The 23782-nt window shown below is 31.3% G+C and overlaps 1 protein-coding gene across 34 annotated transcripts in view; it reads right to left on the reverse strand.

Annotated features, from left to right (window-relative positions):
- The window catches only part of ROBO2 (roundabout guidance receptor 2), a 1504157-nt gene that overhangs the window by 69929 nt on the left and 1410446 nt on the right, over positions 1 to 23782 (reverse strand). For 33 of the 34 annotated variants that reach the window (XM_036220094.1, XM_036220092.1, XM_036220091.1 and 30 more), the window contains 7 exons: positions 20300 to 20505; positions 16017 to 16098; positions 15419 to 15581; positions 13642 to 13808; positions 10491 to 10612; positions 3240 to 3471; positions 382 to 506 (listed from right to left, as the gene is read on the reverse strand). In XM_036220094.1, the coding sequence (XP_036075987.1) occupies positions 382 to 506; positions 3240 to 3471; positions 10491 to 10612; positions 13642 to 13808; positions 15419 to 15581; positions 16017 to 16098; positions 20300 to 20505 (1097 nt within the window). Of the gene's footprint in view, positions 1 to 381; positions 507 to 3239; positions 3472 to 10490; positions 10613 to 13641; positions 13809 to 14173; positions 14314 to 15418; positions 15582 to 16016; positions 16099 to 20299; positions 20506 to 23782 lie in introns of all 34 variants that reach the window. The other variant, XM_036220096.1, reaches the window with a different exon arrangement.

The following is a 23782-nucleotide window of genomic DNA, read 5'->3' on the forward strand; positions in this document are numbered from 1 at the left end:
TAGAGTAGAAGTTGGTGCTGCCCACCCTCCTATTCATACTCCAACTTTTTAAACCCCTGAGCATCTTTTTCTGAGAACACAGTTTGAAAACACTGCCATAAAACTTGTTACATGGAAATTTAATAACAAAAAATACTCTACTGTTACGGTTTTCTTGTGCAACTGAGTTTGCGTTATCTGTGACCTTGGAGTTAGGTTCTAATCCCATATGCATTTGTTTCTTTTTACCTGTGACCCAAAGACATAAAAAATAATAATAATAATAATAATTTATACTTAAACTCCGTAAGAGGGACACTAGAGATGTGCTTCACCCATGTGACACTGAGACTTCTTTAGAAATCTTTCTCTGTCAACTTTCATTCTTTACTCAGGTCCTACCTTGTATTCTTGGATAATCCCATTCTGATGATCAGGAGGAGGAGGATCCCAGGAAACACTAATACTTGTGCTATTGTGGCTTCCAACTGTCAGCACAGTGACAGACTGTGGAGGGGCACTTGGGGCTGCAGAGGAAGTAATTAGAATAAATACAAACTATAAGTCTTTGTGTACATCAATACTGTTTTCAGAATATGAATATGAAGACAAGATGCATGAGGTTCTAGTTTCTAGTAGTTCTAAATTTGCATATAGCATTCAAAAGTGACAGTTTTTACAAAACATCTTTTAAATACAATAAATGAATTTGAAGCAAATAAAACAGCTGTGGTAATATACACTCAATAAATTTAACAGCTAACATTCTAATGAGTGTTTCCTGTATATCCAGCGATGAGGTAAAGGTGAGATTTAATTCTCACAGTATCCTCAGGAAGTAAAATCAACTATCAGTTTTACAAATGAGAAAACTAAAACCTGCAGAGGCTAAGTCAAACAGTAAGTCAAAATTCGAACCCAGGTATGTTTGATTCTAGAACTTTGAGTCTTTTGATTTTAAAAGGCCCTTCTTTCTGAAAACAAAGCAAAACAAAACAAAACAAAACAAAATAATGAAAACACAGTTATCAAAGATTTTCTGAGAAGATGTATTCCTCATTATCACTTAGTGGTGGCATTATTGACAACCTTTTTTTTTTCTTTTAGTTTGTGTTTAATAAATAAAACCAGAATACAGCTATAAATTTCAACTGAATACTTCCGTTTTTATATTGAGAAAATAATTGTTATAAATTCATCCATAACCTAAGATTTGAGATTTATTTTACATTGACGGGCAAGGTACTCTGAAGATATAAATGAAAACAGCTTATGTAGGGTCAAATGTGAAATGGACAGATTTTAATTTATTACAGTTCTCTTCCTTTATGGTTTTTCATACAATCATACTGAGAAAAGGTGAGTGAGAAAAAAATTCTAATTTTAGACTGCAGCATCTTCCATCTTGTATATCTGAGAGCTAAAAAATACTAATTTTGCTGGAAAACATCAATTCTCAGTGAATCTCTGAGTTTAAACCAAAAGAAGGAAAATCAATATTAAAGTACTAACAGTTAAAAAAAAATAAAGAATTTTGTCGTTAAAGGATTTTTATATAAAAGGGTCAATGCTGTTGTAACTCTACACAGTTCAGCTCTTTGAAAATATGAATGATTGAATTGTAAAATATATTTTAAAAGCTTATCAACAGAATCTCCCAAGTTTAGTGACTTTGTCATGACATAATTCACTGAGGTATAGCTGTATTTGCATTGAGATACAGAGCATGAAATACCACAATACCACTCTTTAGTATTCCTCTGTGTGATACTACTGCTCTAAAATATGGCCTAATGACATAATCCAACCACTAGTCTATCAGTTTTGTAGTTGTTAAGTAGACTACTTTGAAAAACAACTTTTGAGAACTGGTTTCTCATTTTTCTGCTACTGGCTTGGAGAGAACACCATGCCTTACTTCCAGATAGTTCCATTTTTCCCGTGCTCAGTATCTTTCTGTATATATGAAAGAACCCAAATCGTCACTCATTGTTCCCAGATGCAGGTCAGCTGAGTTCCATTTGTTAGTTTCAAAAAGCCACAGAAATTGGAGAGGAACATATACTAAATGGGGACAAAAGTCTAATCCAGAGGAAAAGTATAACTGCAGTGAAATTGCTTTTTAGAAGTACTCCTTAAATGTAGCATTCTGTATTACATTTACCTACCCCACTCATTAGTACTACAAATTTTCAATATAGAATAAAATTTAATGGTGGTAAAGATGCTATTACTATGTTTTAGTAATTTTTCTTTATATATTCTATAAGCAGACTAATGATGTTTTTAAAAATATGTACTTCTTCCCATATCAGTTTATCACACTGCAAACCAATGTCAAGATAAGATTTCATTGTGTTGCTTATTAAAAGATATGTATAATTTAAAGCTCTTCAGTCAAACGTGAATATTAGTATGAACAACCTATATACATTTTCTTAAGGCTGGTTAATTTATATTAATTTATTTTAATTGTATTAATTAAATTATATTAATATATATATAATATTTTTTAAAAGGTTTTTTGGCAACCATGTGCATAAAATTAGTAGAAAAGCAGAAAAGGGTAGTATTTATTATACTTGGCATCTGACTTTTTTTGAATTTGATGATACAATTATAAGTCGAGTTAGGTGAAGGAGACACTAGTAAATGGATTCGTTACAATCACATTCATTTCATGTTTATCACAGGGTGACCTTAAAGTATCTGTTGGCAAGAAAAGTTCCAAAAGGGAGAGGAGGAGGGAATACTAAGAAGAAAGCTATTGCAAACATGCCACTGGCCTTCAGAATTAGAAATCATGAGTCAGACAGGCAGAGGCCACAGGGAAGGAGGCTCATAAAAGAAAATATTATGCTTTACTGCACCGAAAAAAAAAAAAAAGGTATGACAGCAAACAGGCCATGCTCTTGAGTTTCTGGTAGCCCATCTTTCAGTGAAGCCAAGTAAGCCTAATCCGTGTAAAAAGAACAAGGGAAAATATTATAATCAAATTCCAGTGTATTGACTAACAATATTTAGGACAAACGTTTACTTAAGAAAAATTCAAATTACTTGAGTGTCTTTTTTTTTTCTTTTTAGTTTTCAGAATCTATGGAATTCTCAGAATATAAAGAGAAAATGACACTTCCTGGATTCATTTTTATATTCTCTCTTGCGACTCTTCTAAGGAAGATGATAAACTAGATCTTCAACAGAAATTGGTTTGTCTTAATTATAGTTTAAGTTTGGTTTATGTTAGAACTTTGAATACTGACCTTCTTCAGTAGTCCGAACTGTTTTAGATTCACTATCCATTCCTTGGAACTCATTAAAATATGGTCGAACTTTAATTTCATAAGTCACCCCCTTTTTCAGATTGACTAAGACAGCATTTCGCTCAGTTGAGACTTTGGCATCTAAATTCTGCCATGTTGACACAGTCTGCAGGCCTGAAGTCTGACGATACATCACCCGGTAGCCTTGAATAAACTGGGGCTGGCGGTCAACCTGAAAAACATGGCAAAAGTATTTGAAACCAAAGGAAAGTATTTTAGACATCACAATGGATCCATCCTGATTTCTCCTGTCCCTATTTCAGTCACCATCAACTACTGTCTGAGTGATGGCATGGCTTTCTCATTAATCTCCCTGCTTCTTATATCGATTCCAATTCTGAGTTCACACTGCTCCTATATTATTATTCCCAAAATGAAGAGTGGAACAACTTTCCTTCTTGTTTAAAATATTTCATGGTATCTAAGATAACTATTTAATTCAAATTCTTTGGATTAGCATGAAGGTCTGTCAAGACCTAGACCTGCCAATTTTTCTAGTTTCATTTGTTATTTGTTTGTCCTTTTCCTATATTCAGCACTTCTTATTTTTATGGTTTTATAAAAATGTGCTATTTTTCAGGGATATCCATTCTCATCCCTCATCTATTCACAAATACTTTCATTCATTTAGAACATTTTTTGAGTTTCTACTGATAAGTGCCAGGGATTTTTCTAAACTCAGTGGATAAATATAGAGAATGATAGCAGAGTCAGTCCCTGTCTTATGGTGTTTAGGGTCTACGTGGAAGGTAGACATTATCTAATAATAATCTGAAAAATGGTCAAGTTATATTCATAGCAAATGAACATTAAAAAAATGTTATGAAGGAGACGTACAAGGAGCTAAGAAAGCCTAGGGTGAAGAGGAAATTGAATGAATCAGGAAGAGAAGAGAGAGACTGAAAGTGGTAGAAGTAGAACACCTGTTTTTAATGTGTGAAAAAAAGCTTTTACCCATTAACAAATATTAAATACTTTTATTAATTTACCAACTTCTGGTTTCTTCAATAGTCTCATGACTAGCTCAATTTGACAACTTGCTTGATCCTTTCACTCACTTAAGGTACAGAGAATAAGAAGCTATTTTTAATGAAAATCTGAGATTTTTAATCTGAAAACACATCAAATAGAAATTTGAAAAAAATTTTTCATTCATGAAAATTATATGAAAACTGAATACATAAAAATATAAGCTACAAATGATCCCTGTTCTCTTTTCACATTTATTAAACACTCTTTACTGAAGTTTTGCCATTTTTTTCATTTTAAGGAAAAAGAACTTTTAGTTTTTTAAATATCTTTTTAATGCCTTGCCATGTTTCTAGAAATGCTTGATAGATATAACTAGGATAGCACCTTCTCCAATTAATATTCCATATATTATAGTTTAATAACCACATTCTTAAAAGCTTTTAATTTGGCATATTTCACTATCAAATAAGGTATAAAATTTAATCAGAAAAATGAAAAAACCTTATTTTAGGAAGATTGAGGAGAGAGAGGAAATAGAAAAGGTAACAGTAAAGATGGTTATTTTAGCTTTTTAAAAATTTCTTTAATTGTTAACACATTATAAACAAAAGTTACTTTTCTGTATTAACTTGTAACTTCTTTAGTTGTAGCATTTTAAAATATTTTCAAGTGAAAGACAAAGATTTAAGAATATAGAACCTCAGTCAAAATACAGTGGAACAAAGGGACATTATTATTTTATATTTTTGATTTAGAATGTCCAAGCTAGAAAAATTCATAAAGCTTGTGAGCATGAACATGCATATTTCTATGTATAGCTAATTCCAGTTTCACAGATGAGTCTAAACAAGTATTGTTTTACTCACCTGAGAGCTTTCTAACCCTCAAAGACTTTTTGGAATTAGTGCTACACTTATAAGAGGTTATGTCATAAAAAAGTAAATCTGACGCCGAAGCTCATGATCTTTGAATTTTCATCCATGTTACCAGTTCATGTTTATATCAACAGACATATTTTTTGAAATGCAGAAATTGTTCTGACATTATAAAACAAGACAACTAAAAAGCAAAAAGTTAAATTTGTGAGAGCCAAAGAGAGATATCTTTCATCAAAACTGTCCGTGTTTTTTTAAAAAAAGAATCCCTGCAACATATGTTAAAACAACATTAAGCTTGCATTTTATAAACTTCTCTGTATTCACTTTAAATGAATTTATATACTGAAAGAAAGACATAACTCACTATAATAGCTTGTTAATACTGAAAGAAGCAAGCTGTGTTTTTAAGAAGAACATTAAGCAGCTGTTTCCAGATGAAGGGAGTCTGTAAATCAGGGTAAATTAGTTTTTTCCATGTTTGGTTTTTATTAATTAAATGCTTTAGGAACTTTATGAAGCTAACATTTACTACACAACATTGCCTTGCTCACTTCAGTGTACACTGTCTTTAACCAGTATATTCTAATGACCTACTTAATAACAAAGTAGTTTAACTTGATTTTGTAGAGTTGCAATACGTTCTTTTCAGAAGGAAATTTGTTTTTACAGGTGGAAGCAGAAATGAAAACATTGAACATTACCTTTAAAAAAATAGGTGAGATTTTTATTGGAGATGTGTTCTGCACCATTGACTTTTGGAGCACATTTTGACAGATGGTCAATTTCAAGTTAAAACATATGCTTGTTACTATTATTATTAATATTCTGATTATAAAAATCTAGCCACAATTCCATGAGATTATAGAATTTTAAAATTCAGTGTATTCTGAAAAATGGATAAACAAATGAGTTGTCTTAAGGAAAAAGTGAAATGGTGAAGAGAGTCTCAATTGAGTTACAGCTTAGCCTCTTAAACTTTCTAAGGCTTAGGTTATTTAATTTGCTCAAGGAATACACATTTACAAGGGCACAGAAATGATTAAATGACTAATATAAGTTAAAGCACATTGCAAGTTTTAGAAATTCACAATAATAAAGCATCATGGTTAAGAATACACTAAAAAAAGAGGGTCCATATGTAGCCTTTGAATCATCACTTTCACTAAAATTTTTAAATAAGATACTTAATATTTGTCTTTTCAATTAAAAAAGCCACTTAAACTGAAAAATCAAAGTGAATTTTATTTGATATGCTTAGTCTGTTAAGTGACTGATCTGGATTTTCTGAGTTCTCAAATTTTACTTCACCAGGGCACTTTTTTTTTAGCTCCAGTAACAGTAGTATTTAAGAGGCAAAGAGTCTGTGATTTTTTATATTCTTGACCAAAACAAAACACACACAAAATAGAATAAAAGTTTTTAAATAAGAGATTCATTGCTATTTTCTTTGTGAAGCAGCCATTTTCTTATCATTTCTGTCTACCCTCATTGTAAGAGTGATTATTTTTAGAAAGCAGCATTTGCTAACTATTATTGCTTCAAGATTAGCCTTGCGAGGCAGGTGAATGGTCTTTTTAATTCAAAATTTATGTATGTTTGGTAATCGAATCCTGCCAACCACCTCACCTGATTCCAAATCTAAGCATATGGACTGGGGAATATATTTCTCCCTTCAAACTTCAATACATCTGTATCTCAAACAGTGTGATAATTATACACACACACACACACACACACACACACACATATACACACACACATATATATACACACATTTAGCCAGTTGAAATTAATTTCATAAACATAAGTTAAAAATATGACATCAAAATAAAATATTTGGCCATAATCTCTTTGATAACCAACATCAATCCCAGTCTGACTTTACTTCAGTACATTTACCTTTCAAATACATACTTATCTCATGTGTAATTCCAAATTCTGGGTGAATATAATTGAACACCTGTGATATAATTGAACACTTTCTTTTTAAAAATAAAAATATATGAAAACAACTGACATGATCATTCAACAGATAGTTATTGAAAGGGTATTTTATAATTAATACTCTGCTCTGAAGGAAAACAAATTAAAAACATGGTCTCCAGACTCACAGAAGTCAAGCTTGTGACAGAGAGATACAGAAACTAGAAAGGACAAGCTTCTTGGGACATAGAAATGAATATGACAAGGTTCCTCTCTTGAAAGAACTCTCAGATGACTAACCTGCAATTTTGACCAAATTTGATTTATTCTTTCTAACAAAGGACATTTAAAGTGATTAATTTCATAAACATAATGACTTTGATTCTTATCTGAATCATTCCCACATTTAGAAGCAGTTTTAAAAAGACCCTTCAAAACTCTCAATAGAACAGAGAAGCCTTTTTCAATTGAGAATGAGGAAAAATCTACAATTAAAAATGCAACTATTTCCTTCATTTTCTTAGTTTTGTATCTAGTCAAAGCTGCAGAAGGATAGAAGAGGCATGGAAGATAATACCCCTACTGTGCCACTGGAAAAAGATGAGGTCATTATGTTCCATTCATGAGAAGAGAAGAATAGAAACCATTATATGCAGAAAATAAAATATGTCTATGTGAAATTATACAAAAATGAAATTAAAAATAATGTAATCCTAATCATAATTACTCTTAAAATATTATAAACTTAGTTTTAGTTTCGTTAAAGTATTATCCAACTTTGTACTCAGGTGTCAAAAATATGACTATCACATGATCTGATTTAAGAAGTAACAGAATGCCCCATCCAGGATCATATATTGAAATTGCACCATTAAAAAGCCTTCCTTTAGACTGAATATTTGTCTACAGTTTATCTTTACCGTGAAAATACTATAAGCAAATTAGAAGGAAATTCTAATGCTATCATTACCTATAAATAGACATGGGATACTGGGAACAATGTTCACCTTGTCTGCATTGGTTTCCTTTTATAAAATTATAAACTTGTACCAAATATCATAAATGTCACTGTGATTCTGTTGTTCTAATACAATAATGCAATTGTTCTAATACAATATTTCTTCGTATAGTAGTAGATAAGTAGTGATACCTTTCCGATGTCTGAGGATAGAGTTAATCACTTCTTTTTGATTGAAACCTCTGTTTAAAGGGTGCATATATATCTGTTATGGCTCTTATTGTGATCATTAAGAATTTCCATGTTTCTCTCAAGTAGATCTGTGTCTCTTTCTATAGGGCTCCCCCACATATAGAAAAAAAAAAATCTGTTCTCAAAAAATGCTTGTTGAACTAGATTTGTTCAATAGATTTATTACTGAGAGGACACTAAAATTATTCTCTTTAGGTGTTTTATACTTCAAACATAACTTATTAAGAACTGATCATTTAAAATAATCACTTTTCCTTCTTCAACTTTCCTTGTTGAGAGAGTTGATGGAAAGGATCGAAATTGTTGTTTCCCTAAAGAAACTTGAAATCTAAATGGGAGAAGGGAGGGTAATCAGTTTGTTTTTTCACTTAGAGTCATTCTTCTACAACAAAAACAGCAATAATAGAGACATAATTATAATTACTTTCTAATTAAGATTATAAGTAAAGTAAAACATTTTCTAGGTATCCATAACTAAAATGTCTATCGCTTACACCATATATATCACATAGAGGGCTTAAAGAATATGTGCTCTTCTATCATCTCGATAGATTTTCTTATGGATTGTAAAAGAGAGATTTGGGGCATAAAGGAGAAGTTGGCACTAACTAACTATATTAGGCTCAGGGAAGATTTTCTTGCTCTTTTCAAAACACACTCAAATACATGCACAAGTGTTAGTATTCTCTATTATGACTAATATTGCTATTTTTATACTATTTTTTCTTTACTAAAGAGGGTACCATGTGATCAAAACATCTTACATTTTGAAATAATAATGGGCAGCTTGACATTTAATAATGTATGTAATTGAACATTTTGACATATGTTAAAATATCAATGTATTTCTTAAAACCTATTTGTTTTTTTATTATATGTCAAATTGTTAAAAATATGTACAAGTTTTGGTACTGTTAGATGAGATCCAGCTAAAAGTATATAAAGATGTTTGGTTTAAATTCAGAAGAAATATTCGCCAAAATTAAAATCTTTTGTTCTTCAAATGAAACCATTAAGAAAGTAAAAAACAAACCACAGATTGGGAGAAAATATTTACAAATCATATATCTGTTAAATAATTTATATTAAATATATAAAGAATTATTATAAGACTATAATTAGAAGACAAACAACCCAACTTAAAAATGTGTAAAGAATTTGAAGACATTTCTCTAAGAAAGATATACAAATGCTCCACAAGTACATGAAAAAAATGCAAAACATGATTAGTCATTAAAGAAAGGCAAATCAAAACCACAATGATATACCACTTAACATCCATTAGAATGGTTATAATCAAATAGTCAGAAGATAACAAATGTTGGAGAGAACGTGAGAGAAATTGGCAAAGATGTGAAATAAACTGGAACCTTCAAATGTTGCTAATGGGAACATAAAATGGTGTAACCACTTCAGAAAACATTTTGGCAATTCATCCAAATTTTAAACAGAGCATTATCTTATTACTTAACAATTGCTAGGCAAGTACCAAGAGAAATGAAAACATTAGACTTGTACACCAATGTTCATGGCACCATCATTTTTAGCAGCCCAAGGTGAAAATAACTCAAAGATGCATCAGTTGATGAATGGATGAAAAGATGTATGTGATACATCTGTAAAATAGAAAGCTATTCAATAATAAAAATATACAAAATACATGACATGAGTGAAACTTAAAAACATTGTGTTGAGTGAAAGAAGCCAGACACAAAAGACCACATATGGCATGATTTCATGCTTATGAAAGAAATAGGCAAATCTATATAGACAGAGAGAAGTGGTTGCAAAGAGGTAAAGTAAGGGCGATGAAGGAGTAATTGATAATTAGCACACGATTTCATTTTGGGATGCTAAAATGTTCTAAAATTTTTTTTGATGATGATTACACAACTCTATAAATTTGCTAAAAAGCACTGAGTCATACACTTTAACTCTAGTGTATTGATTATGTTTCAATAAAGCTGTTAAATATTAAAAAAACAGAACATGCCATATGTTCTGTTTTTTTATTGCAATCAATCTATTTTTATTATATTTATTATTTTATCTATTGAATAATTTTTTGCGGTTGATTACACATTGGTTTTAAGTGGTAAGGATTTTTATTACTAGTTTTGGTTTGCTTATTTGCCTTTTATTTATTTATTTTTTTGGTTTGTTTTCTTAAAGGAATAAAGACTACTCGATATAGCCTTTGAAACTTACCGTCCATGTGACTTGAACAGTGGTGGGAGTCAATACAACGGGAGTGTGAAGACGGACAACGACATCTCCTAGTTCTTTCTGTACTTGTCTATGGTCCACTCCTTGTGCGGGCGGGCTGATATCTACAAGTAGACAACCATTCCGAATTTTTAAAAATTCATAGTGAAATTCCAATTTATATTACATAAGATGAAATTATGCATTGGAAATAATTACAGGAGAAAAATAAAAATCTTTTGTAACAAAAAACATTAAAACATATTTATATACATACTGCCTTGCTAGGATATAATTCAAAAGATTATATTTATCTTCACTAAAATAACAGTAAAGAGTGTATGCAATCTCTTACTCCATTGAAATATATTGTTGTGGAAGGCCTATTATTTTCTTATTAAAGAATAAGATATGTGCTGTAAGGCTTCTCTGGAAACATGTTTTATGTAGGTGTTAAAAGAGTTCTCTCATAGTTAATGGGGTCATATCTGAAAATGGCTGTTTAGGAATTTGTTTATTCCTTTGTCCCAATTGTGTGTTCTTACTCCTTGACCAGACTGAATCCATTCAGTCTGGAGGTGTGGAAGGAAAGAAATCAGAGGGGCTTGGAAAGTGAATTATGTCACTAAAGATAAACAAAGTGAGAAAAGGAAGGGGAAGAAGCCCTCCAAATTCATAAAAAATACCTTTGCCTAAAAAACTGAATACTGATCAAATGTTCAATAAACCAATACCTTGTAGCTGTGTTTTGGAAGAAATTGAAGGAAGAGGAAAAAGAGAAAGATTTGCGATGTTTAAAATGATATGTTCCCAGACATATTGTTTTGCCCCTTTATTCACCATTTGCTTAAATGCTATTCTGTTGTCTCAAACAAAGGTTTATATTCTATGTAGACATCCAAGTCCAGCAAATTGATATCAAATACTGGATTTCACATGTTCTCAAATTAATCTTTTTAACTGATGCAGTATAATGTTAAGTTGAATATTTTTTTCTCTGACTACCTTATTTAAGGAAGAAAGTCCCATTTAAAGTAATTTATTTTCTTAATCTTGTTTTCTCCTATTTTTTCAGGCCACAATGCAACACTCTTGCAAAATATTTTAAGTGCGCGTTTCAGCCATAACTTAAATTGGGTGCATTAACTTAAATTGAGGCATAAATATTTGAGAACTACCCTTTGGTAATTTTTTTTTTTTACAGTTCTACTTTTTTTTCATCCTTAACATAAAGAGCAGAGTAAGTTTTATTTAGAAAAAATATTATTAATATTATGTTAATAATTTTAACCTTTGCCAATATATCTATGGTCTACTGTGGTATTTGATGGTGCAAGTATTTGCTGCCTTACTAAAATACAAGAATTCTAAATTATATGGTATTTAGTATCTTTAAAAACAAGAGCTCACATAGCAAAGTGTTCTTTGAAAATAAGAGGTTTATTGAATTCAAAGCTCTTGAAAGTGTTTTGTCAAAAATGATCCTGACATTCAGACACAAAACATGAGTTTTTCCTATTAAATATCTGCTAAGAGAACATAAACCTTTTGCTGTATACAGTCTCTCAGCTAGAATAAGCCAGATCACAAACAACTTTTCATTAATCTTTTTTGATCTTTTCACCGAGAAGTTATTTTATGAGTCAAGATTTAGTGACTGGCAGTTATTGAATGATCAAGGTCTGCCAGATTTAATCAGACCAAAAAGTCTTCCCCATTTTCTTATATCCCCACCTTCCATTTTAGCTACACACAAAAACTATTTCTATCCACATAGGTAAAAATGGTCCAGGTACTATTATTTTCTGACTTAAAACCATACACCTCTTCCTCTTCAAGTTCAGTAATTTAATTTACTCATTAAATTCAGCCACACTAAGAGCTACTGAATCCAGGCAAGGTAAAATATAACCAGTTTTAGATCTTAAAATTCCTTGTTGTACTTTTTCTTTCTCTTGAGACAGGTTCTTTACCTACAGGCCCTTTTTCATTATGGAAAATTAATCACATTACTGCTTAGAGAACAATAGCAAATTGGCATTCTCTCCTCCCTTGACTGTCATCATGTCAGCAACGTTACAGAATCACGTGGTATCTTTATTCCACTTGATTCCTTTAAGGCACCCTTCTCTGTTATAATAGCGTGCTAGTTACTATCACTGAACTACATTGTAATTATAATAATATTTTATGGCTGCATGGTGCTTTTCATAGCATAAAAATACTACTTTGAATTATATCTTGTTCAAAGTCTTTTACACATAAGAAATAATCAACCCCTTTCTCAAGAACCCTGTGGGAAATAGGTTGTAACAAATAATAAAGCCACCGTTTCTATTTTAATTCTCTTTTTATCTACTAGTAGAAAGAGAAATTATTATGCCACATGCTATACTAACCCCTAGACTCCAATGACTCCTCAATTTGAAGAGACAGGCTGCTAAAGATGAGATGAGAAACTTTCTGTTTTCTTCTGTTATAATGCTCTGGGTGGATTTTTTTTAATTAGTCAAAAAAATTGAATACCTCAGGAAGAAAACCTGATTAACTGCTTTCTGAAACAAATTGTTCCTTTAAATATCTGGTTTAATACAAAGCACTGTAGCAACCCTTGTCAAACTTGTGCGTTGGCATCACCCACAGGGCACCTTAACAGAGCTTGCTAGATGGGACCTGAGAACCTGTATTCCTAACATGATTCCAGGTGATGAGGTGCTGCTTCTGTGGAAGTCACACCTTGAGACCCACTGCACTATTAAAGCAGAATTCCTGAACAATAGGGAATAATTTTGATGTCACTTTCTGAGCATCTTGTCCATTACAGAGCACTTCTTGAAACTGTATAATTAATTTCAAAGAAGAAATATTTCCCTCCCTTTGAAATATAGTAAAGCCTTAACTTAGTCGATTCACTCTTACTAGGTATATATACCCAATTATTTGTTTTTTACTAAATAAACCCTGATACCTCCAGAAAGAGGACAAACTCACTAAGGTGAACAGCACATTTCTTTTTCAACTGGCCAAGATCTAGTGAGTCATTATAACAAGTGATTCAGATACGTTTATCTTTCCTCATGCACTCCCTTTGTTTTTTAAAGGTCTGCCTAGTGCCTTCTTCTAAACCAGTCACGTTTACAGCTATTGAAATTACCTTGTGTGCGCACAGGATCTGACATTGGGCTTGGGTCACTGAGACCTTGGGGGTTGATTGCTCTGACCATGAACAAATAAATTGTATTGGGCCGCAGTCCTCTTACTGTAAAGAGGGTGGTCTTCACATGGTTTGCCACTGTCTGCCAGCTATTGCTCACTGATTGGCTGAAACATGAACAAAAATTGCATTTAAAAAATAGTCATAAAGGTACTGAAAATGGAGTTGGGTATCAATGACAAAGGTTAATGGCTGAAAATTAAACACACACACACACACACACAACGCTTGAAGTGTTCAGCCCAATAAATGAAACATTCGGATGATTTCAGTTTATTCAACAACAAAGCCGAGCCCACCTAACGAAAGTGCCATGCACAACAAAATTAAACTCAGCCCAGGAGATGTGACAGCCCTTTGCTAATGCACAGCAGCCCACTAAATGAATACCTGTAAAAGGAACAGAGGCCAAGATCACAACATCAAGTTTATACAATAAATATGGTCCTCGTAAATGTATATATATATATACCTTGAAAAGAATTAACCTGTAGAAAGAATAAATGGACTACAGAGTAAATTATGCCAATACATTTTCCTGTTACAAGGTGTGCTTTCTTTTGCATCAATTCCACATGCAATATTATAATAGAGCCTTCTAAAACTACACATCTGTAAAAGAAGAAAGGAAGCATGTAATAAATATTTTCCCTTGGTCACATTTTTAATAAAATTGTACATTACACAGTATTGTGATTTCTCATCTTGGAATGGCAAAATATCTCTGAATCTGTGTGTGGACCCCTTACAGCCAGTTACAGATGGGATGCCCATTTAGAGCACTTTGTTTAAGGTCAAATGCTGCTTTTGATCAGAATGAAGGGAAAAAAATGTAATTTTCAGGGCCTTCCATTTATTTTTCAAAAGTCCTGATGCATCAATGTACAAAAATTATAGAAAAATAATATTTTGAAATTTAAAAACTATATATTAATCTTTATCTTAAACAGATTGAGCAAGCCTAAAATGAAAGCATTTTTAAGCATTTGTCCTAATCCTTGAAAAGGGCAGTGTCTATCACTATATTATGATGCCAAATAGAAGTACATTAAAACTAAATATAAAGCTACATTTTCTCATTTGTATAAGTATTTTATCAAATTCTCATAAAACAATTTTCTAATGATATTTGCTAATTTATAGTCTATATCCTTAACTGATGACTATTATTTCAAATAACAATTGGAATATCGAGTTTTTTCAGCAACCGGAGGTGAATGAAATCAACTTCTTAATTGTAGTTTTAAATTTTCTTTTAGGCAAACTCAATCGATATATTCAAGAATATAGCATACAAACATTGGAATTATTTTAAATTCTGGTGTAATTATTAGGAAGTAAAGTTCTAGATTTCCATGTTTTAGTAAACATTGCATAATGTAAAGTCTCTGAGCCTAATTAAAATTATTTCTGCCTAGTTCTAAAGCCAAAATTCTCATTTTAAATCTTTAAATGGTCAGAGAAAAGAAAGGAGCTAAGTAATTATGTTGTTAACTAAATCACTGTAGACTTAGACATGGATAATGCATATTTAATCTTATAATTAAGATATAAATTTAAAAAACCCGAAGTCTATTTCTGAATAAAGTCAGATTTAAAGGTAAATTCTCAAAATGCACTAATTGAACACTTTCTTAAAATAAAACAGCTCGCGTGAGATTTTATGATATAGGAACTAAAGCAAAACTCTGATGGAGAAAAAAGAACTGTCCCATACCTGAATGCTTCAATGACATATGCACTTGCTGGGAGAGTTCCAGGGGTACCTGGTTGCCAGGACAAGGTGACAGTGTTCTTAGTAACATCAGTGACCTGAGGTTTGGATGGTGGCCCTGGCAGGTCACTTAAATCATAATTTTTACTGATTGTTGCTCCAGATTCTATAGAGGACAAACAAAAAGCTTCATTCCTGATTGTATAAGTGGATAACAATGTTTAAAAGAAGAAAAGTAGATTACCAAAGAAGTTGACCTAGCCTGAGCAATTCATCTATGTGAATCAAAAGTATATAAGTGAATATTTGCTTTTCTTACATGTTACTAAATGTTTATTTTCACACATGATCAATAGAATTGCTTTCTTTTTAGACAGAGAAAATAAAATAAGAAGATCTGTCAAGGACAAATATATCAAATTGCATATATGCAATTCTATGGGCCAAGGGACACAGAAATTAAAAGGTGACATAAGACTTAGTTTTTACACTTAATAAATTGAAGATCTTGATCTCTTCTTAACTTTTTATTAGATAATGAGATAATCTCTAAAATTGGATTCAAGATTTATTGTTTTAAGATAATTCGCAAAGAATTCACCTGTCACATCAAGGACAGCACTCCAGGAAGTCTCCCCACTTGAACTTGTAGCCACACACGTATAAGTGCCAGTATCAGAAATCTAGTGTGCAAGAAAGGGAGAGAATTAAAGGATGTTAATTAATTTGTAGAATTAGTACTCTATCTCAAAAAGGCAATAATTAAGTTTTTTCAAAATGATATACATTTGGCCATCCAGGTATACATGTGAGTCAATCATATGTACACATAAAATATTTAAGTAAACTTATAGTTATTTTATTCGTAATAGTGATTCAAATATTTATTATGTTTCTACAATTGTTATTTGTCTGGTGAACCTTACTTGTCTATCTTTTTTGCGTCTACGGTAATACACTTACATTTTAATTCTGGTTTTTGTTGAGATGATTATGTCAAAATTCAATATGTACAACTTAGGACATAATTTTTTAGAAACATGTAAACATTCATAGATCAGTAAAACAAAGCTGCTCTCTTTGTCTCCAATAAGCTATATTTCAATTAATAAAATGTACCCAGGAATAAATAAACACTGAGAAGGGGTCCATTCCCCACTGCCCCTTCCTTTTTAAGGCATGGAGAAAAGTAAAAATGAAAAATTAAAAACAAAATCTCTCTCTTTAAATAGATCAGTACTCAGTTATATTTAAGTTGTAGTTGTGTAATAATGATTGAAATAAAGATGTGTAATTAAAAAACAAACCTTGCCTATGGATAGAATCATTGCAATTTGATCTAAAAGGGACCAGAAAATAATCTAATACATAACTCTTTATAAGCTTATTTAAAAATTGCCAATTTATTGATCACTTAATTTTTTTTTATCCATTGGAGTGGCAAAAGTCTTTTAAGAATAATTGATAATATAATCAAGAGTTCCCTTTTGCAAATATAAAAAGCAGACGATTCTGTTTTATATTGACAAAAGCCCAAAAATCAATAAAAGATGTGACTCAAAAATCTTCTCCGTGGTTGAGCCCAGTGGGCTTACATTGCAAAAATTCACTCTCATTAGTTTAGGGCTAAAAGAAAAGTAAGACTGGGAAGAGAAACCAATGCCCAAGCAGAATAAGGGAAGTCAGAAGGTGTAGAATTAAAATTCTATGATGAACATGAGTCTAATTGTTAATGAAATATGGAAGTTCATGGAACATAATATCTGCTGAGTTCAAAATGTAAGAGTAGCAATAACTCAACCTTTCACAACTGATTCTCAGGTAAATCATTAGTGCATGGATGTTATTGCCGTTCCACCATTTTAATTGATTCTAAATGTCATTTTATATCTTAACTTAAGTTTCAAATTGCTCTGGAATGTCATTCTTTGCCATACCATCTCCATGCAATTGTCTTCCATTATATGGAGGAATGATGGGTGATAACCATCGTAAGAAGAGCCATTCTTTCAAATGTGTCTGTGCATGCATTATAGTCATTAGAAATCTTTGCATTTAAGAAGCATCACTCACAAACTAAATATAATGAGCCAAGGTTGGATTTTAATGGGATGTTCATTTGAATATGCTCTGTGAAAGAGTAAAGAATTTGCATTTTATTACGGCTGTTGAACTAAAATGTAGCACTTGTTATTATGTGCAAATGCTAAAAGAAGAGTATATAGGTAATGCCTCTTAACTGCATCTCCTTGTCATTGTGTGGAGATACAAGTCTGACTTTAGCTGTGGTAGGTATGTTTTAATGAGTATTGGAAGATTCTCTTCTCAGCAGATACACATTCAGTTACCAATTAGTTGGACTATGAGAACACAATGTTCGACATGCTATTTTTTCCTCTTGCATTAAGTACTGAAAGAGAAATAGTGAGACACAAAGAAATATAAGCTACAGAAAGTCTTTTGATAAGAGTAAAGTAGTCTAAAACACATTTTTAGCTCCCTTTAAAGTCAATCATTTTACAGAAAAAGAACAATGCTTCATTTTAGAGTTTTGCAAAAGTGCTAGCAAAAACCTAAATATCGTTGCTAAAATCACTCCTGTATCGCTATCATCACATCCATTTTTATTCCTTTAACTTTAAATAATGTCTTTACTGATCATAAGTGCTTCATATATTTTCCATTTTCTCTTTTTATCCTTATCCAAGTGATTTAAAAAGAGATTCATGTACTGTAACTCACCATCCTCCATCACCTACTGTTCTCCTTATGTAGTTGGCTACAGACAAGCCCCCAAGAGCTTGCATCTTAGAGAGACTATTCAGAAGCTTGTCAGAGGACTCAAAGTTTGTTTGACATCATCAAGAACTCACCTTTAATTGCTTCTTTCAAACACCATTGAGTATTTTGACTATTCATGCACACTCTCTAATTCAACAGTACAGTAAAAATGCATTAACCTCCATGGCCCAAATCTGTCTTTAGCCCAGAGACAGAGGTTAAAGAGTTTACTCAAGGAGAGCTGGCATTATTTTTTCAATAACTCCCATTTTGTTCAAAGAAGGTTAACAATTAATTTACAGTCAATAAAAAGAAAGGGTAAAATCTGTACTTATTTTTTTAACTGAATTTAATAGCATTTTTTTCTACTTAGAGCAATAAGACCTGTCTTAAATTTAAATTAAAAAGTTATATATAAAGCATATTAAAAAATTAAAGATTCGTGTTTATTTGTGTTTGCATATATATATATGCACACAATGCAAAGACAGAGTCATTCTTCCTTTTTGTATATGTATCTGTATGACACATTGGTAAACACCAGATAAGTGTGTGACTGCAAATACATTTGCATTATAAGAGAAGAATACTCCACATTGTGATCATTTGAAAATACATATGATAAAATACTTTATCTCCCTACTTTGGTTTCTGAAAGGGAAAATTCAACATTGGTTTTTAGATTTTTTTATTGTTTATATCTTTTCTCCTTCTTGGTTCCCAATTTCTTCTTAGATACCAAATTCTACTAATTGTTCTTCCACTGAATCATTTTCAATCAATTTTTCTTCATGAATTATTACATCAACCATCTTAGTTCCGACTCTCATTCCCAAACGCGTAACTACTATGATATATTTTCAATCTTTTCAAAGATTGAAAATATATCATAGGAAGGGAGGCTTCCTATATTTGATTGACTGGATTAAATATATCTGTGGAGGGCAGGTGTCCCCCATGACACATCCTCATGGTATTCATACCTTGTATACTCCCTCTCCAGGAGTTGTGTGTGGGTCCTGTTGGCTTACTTCCGGCCAATGAAACAGGGCAAGGGGAACAGAATGTCACATTTGTGACTTATGTTGCATTGAAATGCAATGCCTTTCTTGCTAGGAGACTCCTTCTTCTTATTGACTTTAAGGAAGTAGGCAGTCATATTGGGAATATCCAAATGGCAAGGAATTACACGCAGCCTTCAGCCAATAGCAAGCAAGAATCTTAGATCATCAGTCATAAGGAACTAAATGCTGCTGTAATCATGTTGCTTGGAATCAAAGCTATCCCCAGTTAATCTTCAGATGAGACCACAAGCTTTACACCTGTTTGTAGCCTTGTGGGACCCTGAAGCAGAAGACTGCCTAAATCATGCCCAAAGACATTAAGAGATAATAATTGTGTTTTACTTTAAGCTCCTAAGATTTTGCTAATATTATTACAAAGTAGTAGAAAGCTAATATAATACTCAGAAGTACACATATATTTTGAGTTGCTCCCAAGGTAAATCTAACTGATTTAAGTTGGCAGGAATGATTGTTCTTTAACATCAGTCTGTTAAAAGACCCGGAACACTTGTTTTTGTCCACAGGTTTACACCTAAATTCCACTGCAACTTAACCTAAAATGTAAGATTTCCAATCAGCTAGCTATACCTGACTCTGGTGTACTTAGTCTTATCTCTTTCATTTTTCCACACAACTGTTTGGTCAGGCCAATTTATCCGCATTTCCTTTCAAATTCCCTTTGTTTATGAGTGTAAGTCAGAAGCATTTATCACTTTTAAATTATTATAAGTATTTTACTAGTATCATTAACTTTATGTGTTTGATATTTTTAGTTTCCTTGATTGTGTATATATGGGTTGAAATGAAGGAGTAAAAAGTTTCTGTGTCTATTAAAAATTTTTGAGTAACCTAATGGCATAAAGACAATGATCTTCCCTCTAATTTGAATTCATCATTTATACAATAAGAAATAACATGGCTATAATAATATGTATAGCTATTGTGTTAGGATACAAGATTTCGAGTTCACAAAAACTCAGTTTTCTCTAGGATAGTACTGTCAACAGGAAAATCAAAATACAAGTTGAGCATTACTTACCCGTAAGTTTTTAATCTGCAGTGTTCCTTGCTCTTGTATAGTTGTTCTTGGATCTCTACCCAGAAAAGTAAATCCCTCCTTTAACCAGCTAATTACAGGAAGAGGATCACCAGTAGCTTTACATTTCAGTAATGCTGTACCATCTACTGCTAGCGTTTGGTTGGCTGGGCCTTGTAGAATTATGGGTGGAGGTCTATCTGTCAAAACTAAAGGATAAATATATTTACAAGATATTTTAACTATTAAATTTTCTTGACATTTCAATATTTCAAGATATTTCAATAACTGGATATTGAAAATAAGGTTAAAGCCCCAAAGTCATACACATTAATAATAACTTATACTGCATATCCATCATACAGCTATTATCTATACATACTATACATACAACTATATATACTATACTGAGGTCACACTATTGTTTATAACTTACTCTGAATTATAATTAAGATTGATGATGGGATAAATTCTAACATTAGAAAGGCTTAGTATCATCAAAAGGTTTAATCATACTAAAATGAAAATATGGAGAGCTTATAGCAGCCATTGATAAAATGTCCATTTTATCTTTCATATACATATTTAAGAAAGCATGTAGAGTATCATCACATGGGTAGAATTAATTTTCACTTTTGATTTTATTGTAAATATATGTATAATACACAATTTCACCCATTATAGCACTAGTTACATGTTATACGTATATAGACTATAATATTTCTGTTGATGTTAACATATTTGATTATAACTTATTTTTTAAATTATGGCATTAAGTCTTTAGATTCTAGTAGTATAATTTAGATGATGTAATTTAATTAGTTCTTAGAGTTAAGCAAAGATAAGCAATTTAATTAGACTTTCCACTATGACTAACATTGGGCTTTCAGCAGTGTATATTTATATATTTACATATATATATAAATTCCTGTGTTTATTGGGTAAATTTTCTGTAATTCCATAAACTTTTAGTTTGGCATGATTTTTATTAAATTGTATCTTCAGTGCCTTTAGAAGTATTTCATAATGATTTAGGAAATACATCAAAATGTATAGCATTATTTATATGGGCAATAGAAATATTAAGTCAAGTAAAGGCAAGCTATCATCTAGAACTAATTAGAATGAAACTGACACATCATAATGAAACTGACATGTCTAGGTCCAAGGAAAACTTTCTTAAGATAAAGTTCTATAAACTTTAGCATAAATTTTGGTTAATTATTGAAAATATAATTTTTATTATATACATATACATATATGTATTATATATGTATTACTACATATGCATATATAATAAAAAGCATGTATATAAAATCAAACTATGTGGATCTACTTATATAGACATTTTTTAAAAACATTATAAATGTGTTTTTCTTTCGTATGATTTTTTTGTAACATTTTCTTTTCTCTAGCTTACTTTATTATAAAAATACAGTATGTAATACATATAACATACAAAATATGTGTTGATTGACTGTTTAACTGTTTACGTTGGTGGTAAGGCTAATAGTAGGTTATTGCTAGTTAAGATTTTGGGGAGTCCAAAATTATATGTGAATTTTTGACTGCAAAGGGGGTTAGTGCTCCTAACTTCCACATGCTCAAGAATCAACTCTGTGTGTGTGTGTGTGTATATATATATATATATATATATATATATATATATATATATAATATATAATTAAAAATATAATTAAAATACATATTTATATATAATAGAAATGAATTTTTAAAATAAAAAAAATCAAAATCTATATTTAAAAATTTTATATCCAAATTGAAGAAATAAAAACAAGGTCATAGATACAGAGAATAAGACTGGTGGTTGCCAGAAGCAAGAGATAGTGGTTGGAAAGAAATAGGTGAAGGGGGGCGGGGAAATAAAAATTTAAAAAAAATATCATTGTTGATGTTAATTTTGATCATTGGACTGAGGAGTGTTTGTTAGGTTTCCTCACTGTATATTTCCCCCTCATTCATATTTTCATATTTTACTCTTTTGGAAGGAATGACTGTGCAGTCTTCACTTAAAAAATAGGGATTTATGCCCCACCTCTTTGAGGACAGAGTATTTATTTAAAAAGTGTTCGAAGTTCTTATACACAGAAGATTTGTCTCTTCTCCATTTATTAATTTATTCAGTCATTTTTTCCTATCAGGATGGACTCATGGATATCCGTTTTATACTTTGAGTTATAATCTAATACTACTTTATTTATTCTCAAATTTCTACATTGGTCACTGAGTTTTCTTTCAGTTGGTTCCTGTGCTCCTTTGATATCCATTCCCCTACTCCTAATAATGTGTGGGTTTTTGTTTGTTTTGTTTTTGAATACTTCCTTACTTTTTGATACTACAATATGCTCTAGGCTTATCTTATACAACTCCGGCACCAGCCATAAATCAACCATTCTACCAAGCCAAACCAAACCAAATCAAACCAAACCAAACCAAACCAAACCACACACCACACACACACACACACACACATCCCTCTATTTCTTGCTAAACAACTATGAAGAGAAATAGTCTTTTCTCAAAAAAGGTCATTTTGTTTTATAATGTTAATAATTTAAAAAGTCAGTTTTGTTTTTGTTTTTGTTTTTTTAGCTGTTCTAATCTCCTTTGTCTATCAGATTCTATTTATATAATTATTTTTCGGCCTATATGCACCTTCTTTATTACTAGTATTTACAGATTTGGGGAAAAAAAATAAGTCCTTTTAGAGCCTACCATGAGAAAGTCAATCAATTTTAACTTAAATTGGAAATTATTTTGTTGATCCTCTACCTGTCACAGTTAACTTCCAATCAACCTAAACCTACTGCATTAAAATGCACGTGTGCACGTGTATGTGCATGTGTGTTTGGACAATGCAGAAAACCTTATAAAAACCTAAGAAAATCAGTAATTTTTTATTCATGTACTGTTTACAAACAAAAATCAGAATTATCATTTCACTGGTTTTCATTGATCAAATTCTCATTTTAGAAGTAAATAAAATAATCTTCAGAGAATGTGAAAGTACAGTATTATATCAAAGTACAGTATTATATTATATCAATTGTGACACATCTGGAAATTACTGTGGAAACATATTCAAATTGAAAGTTTCATAGAATTTATTTACTTAATGTGTCAAAAAGAGAAGGTCAATTCACAAAACATTATAATTTTTGAATTCCGTGAAAAAAATGGATCTGCAGCACCAGAGTAGAAACTATTTATTAAATTTTAAATAATGTTACCTCTTTCTTTCAAATTGTATATATATTTAGGTAACTTTTTATAACTAGCTTTTAATTTATATTCCTGAATATTTCATATTCATTAGATATCGCCCCAAACACATCTAATTAGTTTTTTTTTCTTTCCTTTTTACTGCCTAAATGAGTAGCTCATTGTATTTTAAATGAATTGGATCAACAGAGTAATTGAAAATCTCCTGGCCAGAAGGAATTTTTAGTTTCAAGAACGTTATGA

This window comes from Rousettus aegyptiacus, unplaced genomic scaffold (genome assembly GCF_014176215.1).
Source record: "Rousettus aegyptiacus isolate mRouAeg1 unplaced genomic scaffold, mRouAeg1.p scaffold_m13_p_4, whole genome shotgun sequence".
NCBI lineage: Eukaryota > Metazoa > Chordata > Mammalia > Chiroptera > Pteropodidae > Rousettus > Rousettus aegyptiacus.